The 21,286-nt window shown below is 38.9% G+C and overlaps 1 protein-coding gene across 2 annotated transcripts in view; it reads left to right on the forward strand.

Moving 5' to 3' along the window:
* The first annotated feature begins 452 nt into the window (after positions 1-452).
* The window catches only part of DENND6A (DENN domain containing 6A), an 89,875-nt gene continuing 69,041 nt past the window's right edge, over positions 453-21,286 (forward strand). For both annotated transcript variants that reach the window (XM_049098136.1, XM_025456317.3), the window contains exon 1: positions 453-914. Coding sequence is in view for 1 of the 2 variants with exons in the window: in XM_025456317.3 (XP_025312102.1) it covers positions 843-914 (72 nt within the window). In the remaining variant the exon portion in view is untranslated. The remainder of the gene's footprint in view (positions 915-21,286) is intronic.

The raw sequence follows: 21,286 nt of genomic DNA on the forward strand, positions 1-21,286 counted from the left end.
TGGGGCAGGCTCAGGCTGTGCCCGACAAGGCAGGAAACTTTCCGACCTGGTGGGGAAAACATCAAAACAAACGGCCGTCAGGCGCCGGTGCCCGCCCGCCTCAGCCCGCACCCCCTTCCACCCGCGCCCCCCCCTCCCCCGCCAGTCCCTGCGATGGGCCACGACCTCGGCCGACCTCTCCGCGGACAAGCTGCGGGGATTTAAGGCCCGGACGCCACGACGGGTCCAGCCTCCCCGGCCGCCGCCGCCGCCTCAGCTTACCTTGCCAGCGCCGGCCGCCATAGTGACTCTGACTGAAACCTACCCGGTGCACCGCCACGGGAACGCGCACCCTTCAAGGGCCCTCCTACCCCCTCTCCCGCGCCGTAGTCCGGGGTCGTCACGTGTTCGACGCCACGGAGGCCATGATGGTCAAGGGCAGAAGAGAGGGCAAGCTCCTTTTTAACGCGCCTCCGGACGCCATGTTAGTTAAGGGCTGGGAGCTTCAGACCCTGGGGACAACCCTTACGGCCATTTTTGTTAAGGGCAGGGGAAAAGTGGACCTGTTGAAGGTTTTCCGGACAAAACGTGCCAGCTTCCTACGTTACCAGCTCGGCTAGAAGACCCCAACTTTTGCTAAATTGTATTCACTATACTTCTCAGTGAAAATACCCATGAACGAAGAGAGCAGACCCATCCGAAGGAGATGTTCATTTGCAGTCATCTTAGCTGTGGGCAACACAGTCCCGTACCGCCGCCTTAGGTGTGCCCAAATTCCCACAAGTCTCAGGACTTGTGCATCAAAAATTAGTCTTCTGTGAATCCTCCTCAGAGAGAAACTTAGTCCCCGCATTCCATTTCGAATGGCCCTTCTTCTCTTGGGACCTGTCACGCACCCCCAAGGACTCCAAAGCATATTCTACCCCGGAAAGAGTGTGAGTTCAGAAAGTTTAAAATCGTGTTACTTCCAGAGGTCTAAAGGAAAACTTTTCAAGAAAAGATATGGTGGGAAGGAGTTTTATTCATTTATGAACCAAGGGTGGCTTCATTCTTCAAATTGCTCTGACAACAGGCTCTACCACTGTGTGACCTTGGGCTTTTTCTGAAACTTTGCTAAACCCTTTCAAGCCTCCTTTTCTCATCTGTATAACTTGGAGATCATGGGTAACTCACTTGTTATTGTGGGATCTAGGGTTTGGGCCGTTTCTTACCTGTCCTAAAGTTGTGTGTTGGGCCCTGGGGACACAAGTGAACAAAAAACCTCAATCCCTGAAACCGCACCTCGGGTTTTGTAGGATGGGGATGGGGGGGAGGGGACAAACATAGACACAGATGGTTTCACTCTGATGTAATGAGGGCCAAGATGGAAGCAAGCCCTGAGTACTAGAGGTATCACAGGGATGGCCTTCTGGGGGAGGTAACTGAACTGAAGGAAGGTAGGGAAACCACGGTCAATGCAGTATTTGCTGAAGAGCTTCTTAAATTTCCAGGGAGAGAGACTAGCGAGAAAGGAACAAAGCTATTCGAAACAGTGGACCCATATGCTTGGCACATAATAGTGACAATAAATACTTGATGCATGAATGAAAATTACATACTGTAACTCATCACAGGATAAAGTAGGGATGGCACAAAGTGGGTCTGGAGAAAAGAATATGCATTCGATTATAAAGTATAGAGACCCTGTGTATTTGTGTACTTTGCTAGGACTCCACTAGTTCAGCAAATAGGTATTGAACTACTACTGTGTTCCAGGTTCTTTACTCTGGGAAATAAATAAATAAATAAATAAAGCTATGTTGAAAAGTTTTAATATAAGAAGATGAAAAGTTTTCATTTCTGGTAACTTTTAGGCTTATGTAGAACAAAGTAATAAAGGCCCCTCCACAAATCCCTAATGAGTTCTGTGCATGAATTTATGTTATTTGTGCCTACTTTCATTTGTTCATGCCATAAATATTTAATTGGACGCCGACTGGAAAACAGCTACTTTGAAAAGCCCTACAACAGTGAAAAAAACTGTGACTCCCTCAAGCTGCTCACAATTTAGGTGATGACATAGTAAAATACTTGCTGTCAGAGTATATCAAGAGTAATGGGAGCATGGCAGAGTAGTTTGTTTTTTAAGTTTTAATTCCAGTATAGTTTACATACGGTGTTGTATTAGTTTCAGGTGTACAATGTAGTGATTCAATTATTCTATATGTTACTCAGTGCTTGTGAAGCTAAGTGTAGTCTTAATCCCTTTCACTTATTTCACCCATCCCCCACGCTCCTCCCTTTTGCGTAAATACTACTGGTATTTACCCAGTAGTACAATTACTGGATTGTAGAATAATTCTGTTTTAATTTTTTAAGGAATACCCGTTCTGTTTTCCATAATAGCTGCACCAGTTTGCATTCCTATCAATAGTGTACGAGGGTTCCTTTTTCTCCTCAGCCTCACCAACACTTGTTTCTTGTGTTTTTTGTTTAAGCCATTCTGACAAGTGCGAGGTGTTATTTCATTGGGTTTTGATTTGTATTTCCTTGATGGTGAGTGATGGTGAGCATCTTTCCATGTCTGTCGGCCATCTGTATGTCTTCTTTGTAGAAATGTTCATGTCTTCTGCCCATTTTTAAATTGGATTCTTTGTTTTTGTGCTGTTGAGTTGTGTAAATTCTTTATATATTTTAAATACTAATCTTCATTCAGTAGGTTGTCTTTTAGTTTTGTTGATTATTTCCTTTGCTGCACAGAAGCTTTTTATTTTGATGTGATCCCAATAGTTTATGCTTGCTTTTGTCTACCTTGCCTCGGGGGACATACCTGGAAAAATGTTGCTATGGCTGCTGTCACAGAAATTACCACCTGCTCTTTCTTCTAGGATTTTTATGGGTTCAGGTCTCACATGTAGGTCCTTAATCCATTTCAAGGTTTTGTTTTGTTTTGTTTTTATGGTGTAAGAGAGTGGTCTAATTTCATTCTTTTGCATGTGGCTGTCCAGTTTTCCCAACATCATTTGTTGAAGAGACTTTTTTCCCATTGCATATTCTCACTCCCTTTGTCGAAGATTAATTGACCATATAACATTGTGGAGGAGTTTAAACTGAGACTTGAAAAATGAGTAGGAGTAGGGCAGCTACTCTGGTAGTAGTGGGATAATGAAATTTTAGGCCAAGAATACATCATAAACAAAGACCTAGAAACTTGAGAGAACAGGACTTTATGGGAATTACAAGTGGGCCTCTATTACTGAAGCATAAGGGGAAGGAGTTGGTCAAGGAGAGGCAAACAGAAGTGGGTTTCAATTGCTGAAGGACTTGAAGACAACAACCAACTTCAGAACATTTTCATCTCTCTCCTAGGTCAAAGTAGATTAATGAAAACCAAGGTTTCAGAATCAGACCTTGTATCACCATTTACCAGCACTATAAACCGTAAATTATTTAGCTTCTCTAAGTATGTTTTCTTATTTGAAAAAAGTAGATAATGTCTCACAGAGTTGTGTAGGATTATGTAGGATTAAGTAAGATAATGCAAGCAAAATGCCATCTTTCTTTGATGCCTAGAAAATAGTGGATATTCAAACAATATTATTTTTTTATTCTTACTAACAGTAAGAATTTCTCCAGCCTTTCACATATAGTAAGGAGCAAGTTGTATTATCCCAGTTTGTATATGGAGAAACTTTTTTATAAATGTAGAGATAAAAAGTATCTCCATATGTTAAGTTCTACTACAATATCTCCTAAAAATTAATGCTAAACAGAATAGGTTTTTTTTTTTTCTGTGAGAAAAACTGGGATCGCTGTAACCTGGAATGGTAAAAAATCTTACAAAGCTATGCAGGGTGCTAGAAATGCCAAAATGGCATTGAAGGCATTCTTCACCCACTGGTATTCGGCAGGCACAGAAAAGTCTTAAATTAAGAAATCTCATACATGAGATATTTTGAATTCTAAGCCATGTGGGTGTTCTGCTTTCTGATTCTGTATCCATACAATATTTTAATTAAACAAAAAAATATACCATGTTTTGGGGTGCCTGGCTGGCTCAGTCAGGAGAGCATGCGACTCTTGATCTCAGGGTTGTGAGTTCAAGCCCTATACTGGGCATGGAGCCTACATAAAATAAACGTATATGTCACATCTTGAGAACTTTGGAATGGTAGTATTTTCCAATATTGTAGCTTTCTCTCCTTTTAAAAATTTTTATCTTTTTAGTTATGATCCATGCTAATTTTCAATCTTAGAAAAGCAAAGAGAATTGTAAAATCATTACCCTGGTACCATGAAAGATAGGCCATTATTAGCATTTCAGACCTGTAGGAGACAGCTCTGTAAACTCACTTAATATACAAGCCCCCCCAAGTGATAATGACCTAATTAGACTTTAACCAATGACACATGATATAATGAATTATGGAAAATTTGCATAACTGCTTAAGCAGAGTATCTGGATTACAAATATGGGTAGGCAAACTAATTAAAGAGGAGGCCTAGAGTAGTCAAAAATTAAAATTGAGAGTATGTAATACTTTTTATAGCATATAATGGCTTATTAAAACTAAAGTTTCATCCTCTTTTCAATAAGGAATACTTTCCTCATTAGGGAGATGTTAATGAGTGGAAATACCCTGTCATTTCCCAGGTGCCCAGGGTGGAGTGGCCAGACATTCCAGAGGTACTGCTCATCTGTTTTTAGTTTCCTGGTTCTTCAGGAAATAGAAGAAAAGTAATTACCTAAAGACAAGTAAAGACATTTATTTTTCTTTTAATATCCTTTTCTGTGAATATAAATAGAGGAATTAGAATATTAATTCTCAAAAGGACCATGGACAACTTATCCAGCTCCTTAATTTTGCAGGCAAGGAAACTGCGGCTCAGAAAAGGGACTTTCATTGAATGTGTATTTACCATGTAATAAGGAATTTTTCTCATGACATCTTTATGTGGTATTAATCCCATTTTATAAATAGGGGAAATGAGGCTCAAAAAGATTAAATGATCGTAAATCAGCATGCTAAATGTAAAGTACATGCTGGGGGTTTTTTCTTTTTAAAAATATCTTTACTGGTTTTTTGGCTCGATATAACAATACATATTCATTGCATATATTCAGATAAGCAAAGCAAGGAAAATAAAAGTCCTCTCTAGCTTCATCACAAATCCTCAGTCTAGAGCCAACTACTATTAACAGTTAACTATATCCTTCTAGATATTTTTCTAAGCCACACAATGCATGTCCCCCCCCTTTTTTTAGGGAGAGAGAGAGCGCAAGCGCAAGAGTGGGGGTAGAGAGGCAGAGGTAGAGAGAGGATCCCACACTGGACATGGAGACCCACGTGGGGCTCTGTCTCACTACCCTGAGACCATAACCTGAGCCAAAATTGACTTGGACACTTAACTCACTGAGCCACTCTGGAGCCCCTGGAACGCCCTTTTAAAAGTACCATCAGGCTCTGTGCTGGGGGTGGAGCCTGCTTAAGATTCTTTCCCTCTCATTCTGCCCCTTGCAACATTAAAAGAAAGTACCATATAATTTACTAGAAATGGGAAAATCAGGGGTACTTGGGTGGCGCAGTAAGTTAAGCATCTGACTCGATTTTGGTTCAAGTCATGATCCTGAGGTCCTGGAATTGACTTCCATCTCGGGCTCTGTACTCAGCGGGGAATCTGCTTGGGATTCTCTCTCTCCCTCTCCTTCTGCCCTCACCGCCCCCCCCCCCAACTCTTTATTTCTCTCTAGAATAAAATATTTTTTTTAAAAAGAGAGAGAAATGGGAAATTCAACACTAGGAGCCTTATACCTAAAAGTGATACTTTAAATAAATAGCAAAATGCCTATAGGTAGTAGAAGGAAGGGAAGAAATTATGTTTATTTTTTCAATCTTGTGTAAGTCCACTTTTGATTACTTGAAGTGTTCTCTTGCTTTTTATTATCAATTTAAGAATGTTACTTGGGGAGGGGGGTGCCTTGATGGCTCAGTTAGTTAAAGTGTCTGACTCTTGGTTTTGGCTCAGGTCATGATCTCTGAGTGGTGAGATCAAGCCCCACAATGGGCTCCACATTCTGTGTGGAATCTGCTTAAGACTCTCTCTCTCTCTCCCTCTGCCTCTGCCCCCACATGCATACGCTCGCTCTCTCTCTCTCTCTTTCTCTCTAACATAAATAAATATATCTTTAAAAAAAAAAAAAGAATGTTACTTGGAATGCAGTAAATGCATAAGAATAAAAGGCATGAGTCAGAATGCCACATAAGGCATTTTTTATGACTCTTTATTGGTATATTTGGGTTTGTTTTTAAATAGTTACCAATTAAAATATCGGAGATTGTTTATATGTGGTGTTTTTGTTCGTCTAGTGATTTTTTAAAAAATATTTTAAGTATATTCTTTATTCTAGGAAAACTATGACTTTTGAATCATTGTCTTTTAATATAATTATTTGCGTGTCTTTTTAATAGTTCCATCAGAGCTTTTGTTTCAGACAAGTGCATTGTCCCTACTGCTATACAACACTGTCACAGATAATGGTCAACAGTATCTTACCAAATGGCTATAATTCAGGAAATTGATAGATTTCTCAGAGATCTTTGGTTTTAAGCAGCCCTAAGAACACTGTTGGAAATGGAGTGAAGATACCCAGAAGGAAGATGAGTCTAGAGTCCCTGCTTCTCCTCCACCCTCATTCCTACCAAGTATGCTCAAGGCTTGGTGGAAAGACCATTTGTGGAGTCTGCTGAGCTTTGCAAATGGCCAATTTCATGGGTGTGTGACCTAACACAGGGACTGTACTAAGAAGGACTCTGCTGTCTTGAAATTCATAATACTTTTTTTTTAAAAAAAGGGGGACCCCATTTTCATTTTGCTCTAAACCCTTCAAGTTATGGAGCTGGTCCTGCTTCCAGTCTCCTCTGTACGAGTCTAGCATGTTGACTAACACAACACATGAAATGCTGTAAGAGAAATTAGTGAAAAGGCATCCCTATAGAAATGAGACTTTTTTAGGTGAAACCAGACAGGTCCATCTCCCCATTTCCAAAGATCTAATTATATAGCTCGGTATCAATGGGAAAGATGGTTGCAGAAGAAAACTTGCCTTGATTTTGTAGCTTATCTTCTCACTCTAGATTAGATTCTGGAGTTATTCTTGGAAATGATAATGAGAATAATATAGAATCAATATAGAATCTCTGCTCATTAAAATTTTACATTTTATTGTAACATTTTATTATAAAAAATTCAAATGTACAGGAAAATTGAAATAAAATTACAATGAACACACAAATATACCCACCCCTCCTTGATTCAAAGTCATTACCATTTAGCCACATTTGCTTTATCTATTTATGTTTTCTGAACTTTTTGACAAGTTGCAGACACCAACATACTTTGCTCCGAAACGATCAACATGCATTTCCTAATAACATTCTCCTAAATAATCACAACATTTGAAGTTGGAGTTTTTTTAAGTATCTTATTTTTAATGCAGAAAGCTTGGAAAACAGATAAACACAAAGAAAAACCAGCCATGTTTCCAGTGCCCAGAGATAATCACCATAAGCAGTTTGGTGCTACCCAGAAAAATGGCATCATCTCTTACCCATTGCTTTGTCCACACAGAATGAAGCACCTTTACATTTTTCACCCTTAACAAGAACATTTTTTATGCTTTCTGTGGTAGGCAGTCTAATGTCCTTTCAAAAAGATCCATGTCCTCAAAAAAAAAAAAAAATATCCATGTCCTAATCCCCAGAATTTATGGCATAGGAGACTTTGCAAAAGGTATGATTAAGGGTACAGAACTTGAGCTGGGGAGATTATTCAGGGTTATCTGGATAGATCTACTTTAAATCATATGAGTCCTTAAAAGTGGAAGAGGTAGGCAGAGAGTAGGTCAGAGAGATGTGACATGAGGACTCACCCTCTTGCTAGCTTTGAAAAGGGAGGAAGGGGGCCATGAACTAAAGAATAAAGGAAGCCTCAAGACACTGGAAAAAGTCAAGGAAACTGATACTCTCCTAGAGCTTCCAGAAGGGAACTCAGTTCTCCCAACACTGCATGTTAGCCTAGTGAGACCCAGTTGGACTTCTGATCCACAGAATTTTAAGGTAGTAAATTTGTGTTGTCTTAAGCCACTGAATGTGTGGTAATTCATTATACCAACGGTAAAAATGAATACATCTCCCCATCTGTATTTGCCTTTAAAATGGTAATCTTTTATTCTTTGGGATATTTTTGAGTGATTTTTCCTCTTCATTTGGCTTTGAAAATGATAATGATTAACGCAATGGAAAAATAAAGGCAGAATGCCTTGGTTTTGCTGTGAGAGGACAACTAGATCTCCTATGGTGTTTCTCACCCGGGTTGGGCTCATACATTTATAAATTAATGTGGTAGGGGAGGGATTGCTCTACAGTCCTTTTATGAAATTCATTTGGAGGGGCACTTGGCTGGCTCAGTTGGTAGAGCATGTGACTCTTGATCCCACACTTGTGAGTTTGAACCCCGTGTTGGGTATAGAGTTTACTTAAAAAAAATTCACTTGGAATTATGGAAACTATTAGTTGAGGAAAATAGTTTCCTCTTAATTTCTTTCATGGATCTTTGTACTTGCTTTTCACAGCACTTGTAACAATTTATAATGAGGTTCAAGTAGAACATCTTCATTACTGTTTGCTTTCTCTCTGGACTGTAAGCATTTTAAGAGTAAGGAGTCTGTCTGGTTTTATTTTCTCTTGTTTTTCCAGCACCTAACACAGTACCTGGCACATATAGTAAGCACAAACACATTTGTTAAATGATTGGATCTTTGGCTATGAAAGTTCTGGTTCTTGAGTGGCTAATATAAAGCTAAAAAAAAAAATAAAAAAAATAAAGCTAAACTGTTCTACATACTAGTATTTAAAATAATGTTAAATTATATATAATATTAACTCTTTTTGTAGAAAAAAAGCTGTTTTCAACATGAGCTTGGGAACCTCTTTGCCAATGATTATGCTTTATTTTTAAAGATTTTATTTATTTATTCATGAGAGACACAGAGAAAGAGAGAGAGGCAGAGACATAGGCAGAGGGTGAAGCAGGCTCCCTATAGGGAGCCTGATATGGGACTTGATCCCAGGACCCCAGAATCATGACCTGAGCCCAGCTGCGCAATGATTATGCTTTTATGGAGATTTCTTTCCTGGATACAGATTCAGACTGCACTGTCTGAATGTCATTCTGGAGACATTAATGTGTTCTTGTGTATGTACGAACTTCTTCTGAAAGCCCTCTCAGGAGGTCAGGAACAGATTGTCAGGAAAGACAGAGTGGTGTCTTCACTTCTGGCTGGCAGCTGGCCTTACAGTCCATCAGGCAGGGAGCCCACCCTGGGCTCAAGTCAGATTGTGTTTCACCACACTAAACACCCAGATGGAGCAGTCGGGGCAGTGGAGTTAAAACTGCTGATGAACCTTGCTAGAGACTTTTCTAAAAGCCACAACTAACAGAAAGTTTGCTCTGTTTTCCCAGGAACAGTCACTTCTGGGGGTGTGAAAGTGGAGCATCATTAGTGAAACTGAACAGCAGTGTGATAAGCCTGAAAAGTACTTCCATGCTAAGCCTTAAGGAGGGAAGGGTGTACCCAGGCCCAACTTTTTTTATGCAACCTAAGTCACGGCTCTGTTTGGACAAGTGTTTCTGAAGGCAATAGTTTTTTTTCTCTAGTCAGCTATTACTGGCTAGGCAAGCAACACCCCTGGTCAACCTAAGCCTGTGGAAACTATTGGAAAGACAGAGGAGGATCTCAGAGAATGTAACTAAAGGCTGAAGAAGCAAATCTCAGGAAGGATGGGAAGCAAAGTTAATGAGCAACAAGAGCCAATAAGCAGCCTGTCTTTAGGAGGCCTCTTTAGCACCAACTTCAAGAGAAATCAATCAACTCACCCTTTTTCAGTCCTTGAGTCCATATCTTTGAGATTCAAATGAACCAGAGACCACTGAGACAGGTTGGGTTACATGTTCATTTCACTGCAGAAGGGTGGGGTAGTTTGAAGGACCATCCCACTAACTGTATCCAATAAAAGAGTGATGATTTTTCCAAAGCTGTTGTCATGAGAAGGGGAAGGATTTAGGGGCATGCAAAAGTCCTAGATGTTCACTTATCAGCTTACTCACTAAGTGTGCATTCAGGAAAATTAGTCTTCATTGTGCCCTTTGGCAAAGAGGTTTTGCTGACTATGGAATTGAGGCCAGTAACCTCCTATGTGACCTTAGACAAATCATAAATCCTCTCTGAGCTATAGTTTCCTCATTTATAAAATTTATTGAACAGTTTGGACCAAATGGTTCCTAATGGCTTGTGGAATGGAAAGAGCCAGAATAGAGGATGTCATCCCAGATGCTGACGATATGACCTTGGCTGACTCATTTGCCAATTCTGGGTTTCCTAAAGTAGACACCTTTAAGTTCCTTCCAGCTCTTAGATGGGAGTAGCCAGGTCAGTCTTTCCTCCCACAAAATCAGTGGGATATCCTTGTGTATAGGAAACACACACTGAAGTATTAAGGGGTAAAGGAGTAATATGCATGCAACCTACTTTAAATCAGAAAAAAAATATATATATATAAAAAGAGGAGAATGTGGCCAAACTTTTTAAAAATAATGAATTTGAATAAAGTGGGCGTTCTTTGTGCTATTCTTGAAATTTTAACTGTGATTATTTCAAAATGAAGTTCAAAAAAAATCAATGGGAAGGGCAAAAGGGAATCTGCTCCTCCACTTGCCTGTCCAAAGGCCTTTTGATGAATTATATTTGTGACAAGTGAATATTTGTATGTCCATATTGCTAGATCCAAACTCTCTAGGGCAAGTTGGTAGTGCCAAGACATTGATTCTACAATGAGTTCTCACAGTTAGTGTTGACAAAGCTCCACTGTGGACCTGGAAGACACTGGGTAAGGCCTATCTATTCACTCCTCCTAGGGAGTCTGACTAAGTGGGTGGAGATTTCCTGTTGGCTTTTATGCTTTTCTTTTGTTTCAGCAGTTGTTTGGGGGAACATATTTCAGACACAGCATATCTTTAATGCTTTGTTCTTTTAATACTCATCTAAAACCCAACAAATGTTTCTACCAAGTACTTATTAATTTGATTTGAAGCCAAATATTATTATCTTCACGCAGTCATTTCTTTTTTCAGTTTTTTAATTTTAAGCAATCTCCATGCCCAATGTGGGACTTGAACTCATGATCAAGAGTCCCATGCTCTACCGACTGAGCCAGTCAGGCGCCCCCAATACAGTAATTTCTGATTCCAAAATGATTTCATTATCTAGAGGGGTATTCCTTGCAGGATTATGTTAGCAAAATGTTGGGAGCAACCTAGTAGTCCATTAAATAGAGTACCGGTTAAATACATTCATGCAATGAAAAATTGGGTTGACGGTAAAAAAGAATGAAGCAGCTCCCTAAAATGGCTATGGAACAATCTTCAAGTTAAAAATAAATGAAGCAATTCTATATGAATGAATATGGAACAATCCCCAAGGTATAATTTTAAAAGCAACATGTAAAATCATGTGTGATTATAATACTATTGTATTAAAAACCTGCTTGAATGAGTAAGCGATGAGTAGACAATTTTTTGCCTGCTCAGCATATTCCTGTATACACATATCCAGAGCATTTTCTGGGAAGATATACAGGAAATTAGTAACAGTGGTAATCTCTGAAGAGAAGTGCAATCAGTAAAGGTATGTAACTGGGGAATAAGGATGGGAGAGAGATTTGCTTTTCACCTAATATCTTTTGAGTTTTGTACCAAATTTAATGTAGGAGTCATTGCTCCTTTAAGAATAAATCCTTAGAGCCCATTCTTATCATATAGGCTTACGTGAAGATAAATCACTGTACCCAAGGAATTTGTGCTATTAGGGTGTGAGTATTCTGAATACTGAGTTCATGGCTTCTCATCTTTTTGCTCCTACGAAAGCTAGCCTTATCTTTGCATGTAGAAGTCACTTAATCTTTTTATTTTTTATTTTTTTAATTCTAATATTTATTTATGATAGACATAGAGAGAGAGAGAGAGAGAGAGAGGCAGAGACACAGGCAGAGGGAGAAGCAGGCTCTATGCCGGGAGCCTGATGTGGGACTTGATCCCGGGACTCCAGGATCGCGCCCTGGGCCAAAGACAGGCCCCAAACCGCTGAGCCACCCAGGGATCCCCTCTTTTTATTTTTTAAATTTATTTATTTATTTTTTAGTAATCTCTACACCCAACGTGGGGCTTGAATTCATGACCCCAAGATCAAGAGGTACATGCTCCTCTGACTGAGCCAACAAGGTATCCCAATAATCTTTTTATTGAATAGAGTTCAACTCCACTGATTTGCAGTGCACATATAGGGGAACTTCTGTATACATTCTTACTTGCTGGTTTAAATCTTAGCCCTTCATGTATTTTCCTCTCTTCTATCCTAAAGGAAAAATAATAAAGTATTCATTTTGTGTTCTTAAGAATTTTAAGATTTGCCAGTCAGGGGATGTAAATTTTTGCCTCCTTTCTGGAAGGCATTTTGGTATCATAAACCAACATGTAAAACATGTTCAGGTTGCAACTTATCCTAAAGAAATAATTACACAGTTCAGAAAAGGATGTATGCACAAGGATGTTCGCTGCAATATTGCTGATAGTATTGAAAATTTGGAAACAGTCTTAAATATTCATGGGTAGATAAGTGGTTGATTAAAGAATGGTATATCCATCTAGCATGCCCATTAAAAATGATGATTCCACTGTATATCTCTTGATGAGGAAAAGATATCTATAGCATATTGTCAAGTGATAGAAACAGACTGTACATATCTATGATCCCATTTTATCAAATTTCAACACAGACCACTTCACTATGTTTATATATAATTGGATACCTGGAAGAAATTCTATCAAAATACTAAAAATGCGGGATCCCTGGGTGGCACAGCGGTTTGGCGCCTGCCTTTGGCCCAGGGCGCGATCCCGGAGACCCGGGATCGAATCCCACGTCGGGCTTCCGGTGCATGGAGCCTGCTTCTCCCTCTGCCTGTGTCTCTGCCCCCCCCCCTCTCTCTCTCTCTCTGTGACTATCATAAATAAATAAAAAAAAAAAAATTAAAAAAAAAAATACTAAAAATGCTTATCCCTCTATGATGAGTGATTTTTAATATTTTCTATTTTTTCATATTATTTTCTCTCTGTATTTTTCATATTATTTACATTGTATCACTTTTACCAAAAACTGAAACTATTACAAACAAAAAGCACTCAAGTGATTTCCCTAGTTTTACTCTTTGATTCAATAAATATTTTTTTGAATACATCAGAGTATCCTAGACTTATCTTTCCTATTTTACAGTCTGCAGAATTTTCTATGTACCCATGCGAGAAGATATTGAAGTTAAGTTGTTCCTAAACTTAGCTTAAAGTTTTAAAAACTTAAGCATCAGGGAAAAAAATCAGAATAATAGTTGTCTCTGAGAGAGGTTGGGATGGAGATATTGATCAGGAAGGGATATGAAGGAACATGTTAGGGTGATGGTATGTTCTGGAGGTTTGGGTTACAGAAGTGTATGCATTTGTCAAAACTCAGCAAATTCACTCTTAGATTTGTGCATTCCTACTAAAATTGAGGGGAAAAAAGATTTGTGCATTCCTCTATATCAATTTTATAACAAAAGAAAAAATAGTAGATTATATTTCAGTTAGTGATACTGATGCCTGGGATTTACTTTGAAATGCATCAAAAATAAGACAGATTAGATGGTTTAAAGAATGGATAGATGGATAGATACTTGATAAAGCAACTATAATAAAACTTAAGTGTGGAATCTAGGTGGGATGTATACATGTGTTTATAATAAAAATTCGTATAATTTTGCTGTTTGAAAGTTTTTCATAATTAAATGTTGAGAAAAATGTAAGCACCAATTATCTATTAATATACTGAATAGGTGTATATTTTATCCTTGTAAAGTAAATTCAGCAAATTGAATTCTGGAAGTTGCTCCCAAGAAAAACTCAACCTTTTTGGATAGATAATCTATATAAATACATATATGTACATAAGACATAATTAGTGACAGGGCTATCTTCATGAGTGCGTTGACTATACAGTCACCCAGGGCCCCACACTGAGTTCAATGCTGTGCTATTGCTATGTTGAAATTCTTAACAATTTTTTAATATGGGACCCTGCATTTTTTCCTTTTTTTTTTTTTTTTAAGATTTTAAAATTTATTTTAGAGAGGGAGAGCAAGCATGGAGGGGAAGGAGCAGAGGGAGAGGAGAGAGGAACTCAGTCACACTCCACACTGACCACAGAGCCCAATGCAGGGCTTGATCTCACGACCCTGAGATTATGACCTGAGCCAAAATCAAAAGTCAGAGATCTGGGCAGCTCTGGTGGCCCAGTGGTTTAGCACGGCCTTTAGCACGGTTTAGCCGTTTAGCACGGTTTAGCACGGTTAGTGGTTTAGCACGGCCTTTAGCACGGTTCAGCCCAGGGTGTGATCCTGGAGACCCAGCATTGAGTCCCACGTCAGGCTCCCTGCATGGAGCCTGCTTCTCCCTCTGCCTGTGTCTCTGCCTCTCTCTCCCTCTCTGTGTCTGTCATTAATAAATAAATAAAATATTTTTTAAAAAAAGGTCAGAGATCTAACTGACTACACCATCCAGGTGCCCCAGGCTCAACATTTTCATTTGCAATGATCCCTGCAAATTATGTAGCCAGTCTTGACTAATGAATAATAATATCACTAACACATATTATCTTCTCCCTATGTCATGCATTATGTTAATCACATTACATTCATTATCTCATTGAATCCTCAAAAAAAGGACTAAAGAAGTAGGTACTATTAATGTCCCCATTTTACAGATAAACATACTGAGGCTCAAAGAAATTAAGTTATTTTCTCAAGCTCACAGATTTATTGTACCCTCAGTATACATAGTCATGCAGTACATATGGTAGATATTCAATAAATATTTATTGGGTAAATAATAACAATAATGGTTTCCATTTATCGAGCCTAGAATGTTCTTACTGAAACCTGAGATGATCTTCCCTAATCCACACTCCCTACCTTTGGCCTTAGTACCTCATGGCCCCATTCCCTGACACCTTAATTTAGGTCAGGTCTCCTTTTATGATACCCTAGGCTTCTTCTTTATAGCATTCATCACATATGTAATTAGGTAGTTCTTTGTTTAATGTCTGTCTTTCCTTCTGGACTGGAATCTAAGTGAAGACAGTGGCACACTGTTATCTGTTCACCACTCTATTCTCAACACACAGCGCTATACCTGGAGCACAGCCTGTCTTCCTGCCAAATTTTGATTATATACTTTCTTTTTTTTTATTGATTATATATATTCTCATTTAATCTTCAATCTTGTGAGGTATAGATTTTTATCATCATTTTACAGATGAAGAAAGCAAGGCTCAGAGAAGTCTGAGTTACCCCACCATAGGGGAAGCATCACTATGATATGGTCCTACATTTGCCTTACTCCAAAATCTCTCATCATTTCACTGAAGCCCACTGTTTCCACATCACAATCTGCTTGACATTATTTTCTGTTTCTAGGCACCACTTATTCCTTTAGTATCTCTTTCAGCTCCTATTTTTGTTGTCTGACCTCCGGGTTCTCTAATGAAGAGGAGGCATGCTTTCCAAGAAGTAATTACAGCAGGTGACATAACCAGGCTAGCTGTAGCCAGGGTTTTATTTTTTAACCTTGATGAGTGAAACAGCTGGAAATGCTACCCTTTAAAAGTAAACGATCCAGTTTCCTTTGGTACTAACTCTTTCTTCATTCTGGGAAACGCCTTGATGTGATTTCTTGGGCTATGTAAATGTAAAGCAATCACCCATGTCTAGTTCTTGGGGGAAGGCCCAAAATAATTAAGATAAAGCAAATGTAGATGCTTTGAGCTGTTAATAAGACATCTCTTAGTAGTTCTCTGCCACTACAAATTATAATTTCTGTAAGTGTGAATTTAGACTCTCCTATGCTCATTCATGACTGAGTGTATTTGCAGAGTTGAGAGAACCGTTCTTTGGGCAATTGTTTGTGAGAGTCACGGAAGTGAGATGAAAAGGAACACTGGGAGAAGACAGGCTTATTTCCTTTAGCCAATGCTAGAGGAGAGGCTGTGAACAAAAAATAAAGAGTGCTTGGCCCAGGATGCCATGGTGTGGATTGTTGAGTTCCACCTGTGGTGTTATTTAAAGACTGAAAATTCAGGACCTTAGGAATTGGACTGATGACAGATTATGTTATCCTTTGTCTTTTGTAGGACACAGGGCAAAACAACATCATCTGGCAGTGATAGAGTTTCCAGAGGACCTAGGTTTGTGCTATTTGAGGATAAGTTTAGACAGTGGATCTCTCAGAGTTACCCCTTGCTCTATTACATTTCTTTTCAAGTATTTACTAAGCCTTTGGAAAAGACTTAACATCACAGCCTGCTGTTAGTTGTACCCTTGAGCTTGTTCCACTTTCTCTGAGGAATATCAAGCATTCCACAAAGTCACTGCTAGAAACAATGGTGAAAGTCATCTGTGCAAGACAGTGGTGCCCAGTGGCGCTGTATCCTCATAGGAGTGAGAGATGGCAGGGCTATAGCAGGTCCAGAAAGTCGGGGCATCAGAACAGAAGGGATTAACCCTAAGAACACAAGAACTATCTCAGAAATGCAGAAGAACAAGTTTCTGAAGGCTTATGCCATCATAATTTGAACACTAAAATTATGTATGATATTTTGTCATCACTGGCTAGTGAAATAGGATGTATATTCACAACTCTGTACACCTTAGCCAGTCTCCAGGATGGCTCCCAATGATTCTCATTTTGTTGTATTCATGTCCTTCTATAGTCTTCTCTCACAGTGAATCAGAGCTAGTCTATGTGAACAATAGACTATAGCAGAGGTTATAGTGGGTGACTTCAAAAAGTAGGTTGTAAAGGACTTATAACTTCTGCTCTGGTCTCTTGGATTGGCTGCTTTGGGAGAGGCCAGCAGTCATCATATGAAGATTCTTACGCAGCTCTGTGGAGAGGCCCCCAAGAGGAGAAACTGAGGCCTCCACCAACATTGCCAGCACCAACTTGCCAGCCATGTGAGTAAGAAATTGGAAGTGGGTCGTCAAGCCCCATTCAAGTCCTTAGGTGACTGCAGCCCCAGTTGACATCTGACTGAACCTCATGAGAAACCCCTAGCCAGAGCTTCCCAGCCAAGTGGCTCCCACATTCCTGACCCATAAAAACTATAAGATAATAAACGTTTATTATTATTTTAAGCTACTAAGTTTTGGAATAATTTGTTAGGCAGCAATAAATAAAACACTATAGATTCTATAGAATAAATGTCTACATGAAACTCTGCTTAAATAGGTCAGCAAAGTCTTCAGAAAAAGGAACATGAGTTGAGCACAAGTAGGAGCTTGCAGGTGGATGTAAGATAAAGGGGAGTCATTTAAGGCTGAAGGAACAGCTTGACCACAGGGCCAGAAGTAAGAGGGCATAACTTGTTTGAAAAACAACAATCAGTTCAGCATGACTGGGGTGCAGTATGTTTAAAGAATGAGATAGAAAAAGATGAGAAGATTAGACAGGAACCAGTTCAGAAAGAACCTTATATACTATGCCCAGGTGTCTGTCTTTTTTTTTTTTTTAAGATTTTATTTATTTAGGACAACTGAGTGGCTCAGTGGTTGAGTGTCTGCCTTTGGCTCAGGCTGTGATCCTGGGGTTCCGGGATCTAGTTCCACATCAGGCTCCCAACTCAAGGAGCCTGCTTCTCCCTCTGCCTGTGTCTCTGCCCCTCATTCTGTGTCTCTCATGAATTAAAAAAAAAAAATCTTTTAAAAAATTTTTATATATTCATTTGAGACAGAGAGAGAGAGAGAGCATGAGCAGGGCAAGAGGCACAGGCAGAGGTAAATACAGACTCCCTACTGAACAGAGAGCCCAAGGTGGGGCTGGATCCCAGGACTTGGTGATCATGACCTGAGCTGAAGGCAGATGCCCCCAACTAATTCAGTCACTCAGGTGCCCCAGTGTCTGTCCTTTTATCCTGACGGGAATGAAAAGTCATTGAAGAATTTTTTTAGCAGGCAACTGACATGATCACTTTTAAATTTACAATTTTATTTTTTTTTAAGATTTTATTTATTTATTCATGAGAGAGAGAGAGAGAGAGAAAGAGGCAGAGACACAGGCAGAGGGAGAAGCAGACTCCATGCAGGAAGCCTGATGTGGGACTCGATCCCGGGACTCAAGGATCACCCCCTGAGCAAAAGGCAGACACTCAACCACTGAGCCACCCAGGCGTCCCTAAATTTACAATTATAAATTGTACATTCTAGAGTCATGGCCAAATAGAAGGTGAATTAGAAACAGACGAGGCCATTTAAAAAAACGACTGCAAGTCCAGGTGCTAAGTTATTAGTGCTTGAAGTAAGCCCTTAGCATTGTGAACAAAGAAGGGGAGAATTGATGAGGGAGCTTTTAGGAGGTATAATTTTTAGAATGTGAATTATGAGGAAAGATGTGGAAGCTAGGAGGAGCAAGTTTTGAGCCAGTGAGTTTCAGTGGTCTGTGGTCCAGGTAAGTATGTACAGTGGGCCACTGGAAACACTGGTCTGGCATGGAACCCAAAAAGAAATGCAAGGTCAGGCTGAAGACAAACACTTAAATTTTGAAGGCCTTTTCATGCAAACATCTCTTAATTAAAAAGTAAGCCCATGGGTGAATAAAATCTCAATAAAACTTAGAGTTTTGAGTTTATCTTTCACCAATAGCAAAGCCATTTAGAAATGAGATTTACAGTAAGAACCTGGGATGAGATTGAAGGAAGAGAGTTAGAACCAGGTAGTAAGAATTAACTCAAAGAACGTTATTTTTTTTTTAAGTAAACTCTTCACCCAATGTGGGACTCAGACTCACAACCCTGAGATCGAGAGTTGCATGCTCTACTAGCTAAGCCAGCCAGCCACCCCTTGAAGACCATTTTTTGATATCTTCCAGTTTTGCTGGGAATTCAACCATCAGCAGAACCTGGTGACTAATTTGATATAGAGATTGAAGGATAGGGCAGAGACTAAATAACTATTATTCCTCCTTCCAAATAAGTTTCCTTTTTATTTAGATTTACTTGTTTCATTACCTCTAATATCTTATAGTCTATGCCCCATCTATATCACTGTTCTAAATTTTTTTCAAATTTAATTCTATTTCTGTTTACTTTGCCTATTTTCCAGTAAATCTGTATCAGTTTCATGATTTTCTACTTTCTGTTTTTCCTTTTTCCTCTTTCTGCTTTTTGTGAACAAAAGAAAATAAAATATCTCCCTTTGTTGAATATATAACAAGTGTGGCTTGATATTCTTTATTCAGTATTTTCCAGGTCTCAATTTCATTGTCAATAGTCTTCTAGTTCTTTGAAATTGTTTTTCAACTAATATAGTGATTTTCATCTTTAATTATGGTCTTGAACCTAATACTCTAAGAGTTGGAATTCAACCAATTCACCTAGTTTGACCTGATCTACTTATCCAAGAACCGTGTATTTAGAAATATGCAGATAAATGCAGTGTCCATATCCTTAGCATTTTAAAGATTATAGAAAAAGTAACCTTCAGATCAAATAGTCTTGTAATCAGGTTAAAAACAATTATTGTAAAAAAATATGATAAAATCCCAGACTTTGAACAGTATTTTTTTCTTTGGTTGTTTCATAAATATTTCTGCCTCTGTAAAAAATTTAATATCAGTGGAATTCATGTCATCTTATTGGTGGAAATAACTGTGGTTTTTTAAAAACTAACCACTTAATTTTTGTTAGCAAGGAAGCCCAGGGAAAGTAATGTTAAAAATGAGTAAATGGAGCTGAGTGTTTTTACCAAAGTGCTTAGTGGTTAGCATGAAGAGATACCACTTAACGTACCTCACTTTTCAACATTTAATTGATAAAAATGGAGGCTTAATAAAGATTTTTCAAGTAACAAAATGTCTAATTAATATTTTAAACTTAGCTTTAGATAAAATTTTTACAGCATAATTAAAGGTACAATTACAGAATTCTAATAGATTTTTTCTAAGATGAAAACATTTTTTCTGATTACATAATTGAGACATGCTCATTTAAAAAAGTTCAGTTAATCTAGGAAAACAGGAAATAAGTTAAATTACATAAACCTCACTAGCCACAGATAAGCATTATTAACATTTTGTGAATTTGCTTCCAACTGTCTCTTCATATATTTATTTGTGTATGCGTACGTGTGCCCATGGTTTGACTTGCATAGGATCATACTCTACATTCTGTTCTGTAAACTGATCCTTTCATTCTGTAGCACATTGTGGACACCTTTCCACATCTATAAATATAGATCTGTTCCAGGTTTCTAAATAGATACATAGAATTATACTCTATATAAATACCTTAATTTAATCAGCTCTTCCCATGCTGTTGAACATTGTTTGTTCCCAAGGTTTTCCCTTAATTAGCAATGCCATAATGAACATCCCCATCATATTTATTTCCCTTCTCCTTCAAATAAAATATGGCTAGAATCCCCACTCATCAAGGTGGGAAAGATTTATTTCTGGGATTCTTTTCCCCATTGCAGTGAACAAGACCTCTGGGGTTTGAGTGGTCCTGGGACACTGAATTGGGGTTATACTATTAATCCTCCCTTTGTCTGGAGAGAGACAACTCTCCCCAGAGGTCTTTTACACTTCGGGCAGAAAGCAGCCCAGTACTTAGGGTATTAGTGCTTTGTAACCTGTTTCCAAGACATCTTGCAGCCATCCCAACCTGAGTACTGTCCTTTTCTGGATGCTCTGGGAGAGGTAGACACTTGGAAATCCTAAAAATCCCATAACCCCTTCCTAGATTCAGTGCTGTCTTTACATAGGAAGGCTATTTCCTAGAGGGAAAAGGGGGAACTACCACTCAGTATTTCCAGATAAACCTGTAACAACAACTAGACAGTTGACTTTGAAGGAATTACTGAATCTCCTTAAGCCTCAAATGCTTTATCTATAAGATAGCAACAAATAGCAACTCCATCCCACCAATTGTAGAGGCCAAAACACTTAGCTATCTTTAGCTCCTCTCATTCTTTCACTGCCACCTATATTCTGCCTCTTGAACCTTCTAAGTGGATTCAGGATCTGACCACTACTCCCTACCTCTATCATGTCTCACCTGGATTTTTGCAGTAGGCTCCTCACAGATCTCCCTGATTCTGCCCTTGTTCCCCTGTGATCAATTTTGAAGGCAGTA

This window comes from Canis lupus, chromosome 20 (assembly GCF_003254725.2).
Source record: "Canis lupus dingo isolate Sandy chromosome 20, ASM325472v2, whole genome shotgun sequence".
In the NCBI taxonomy this organism is placed as follows: Eukaryota; Metazoa; Chordata; class Mammalia; order Carnivora; family Canidae; genus Canis; species Canis lupus.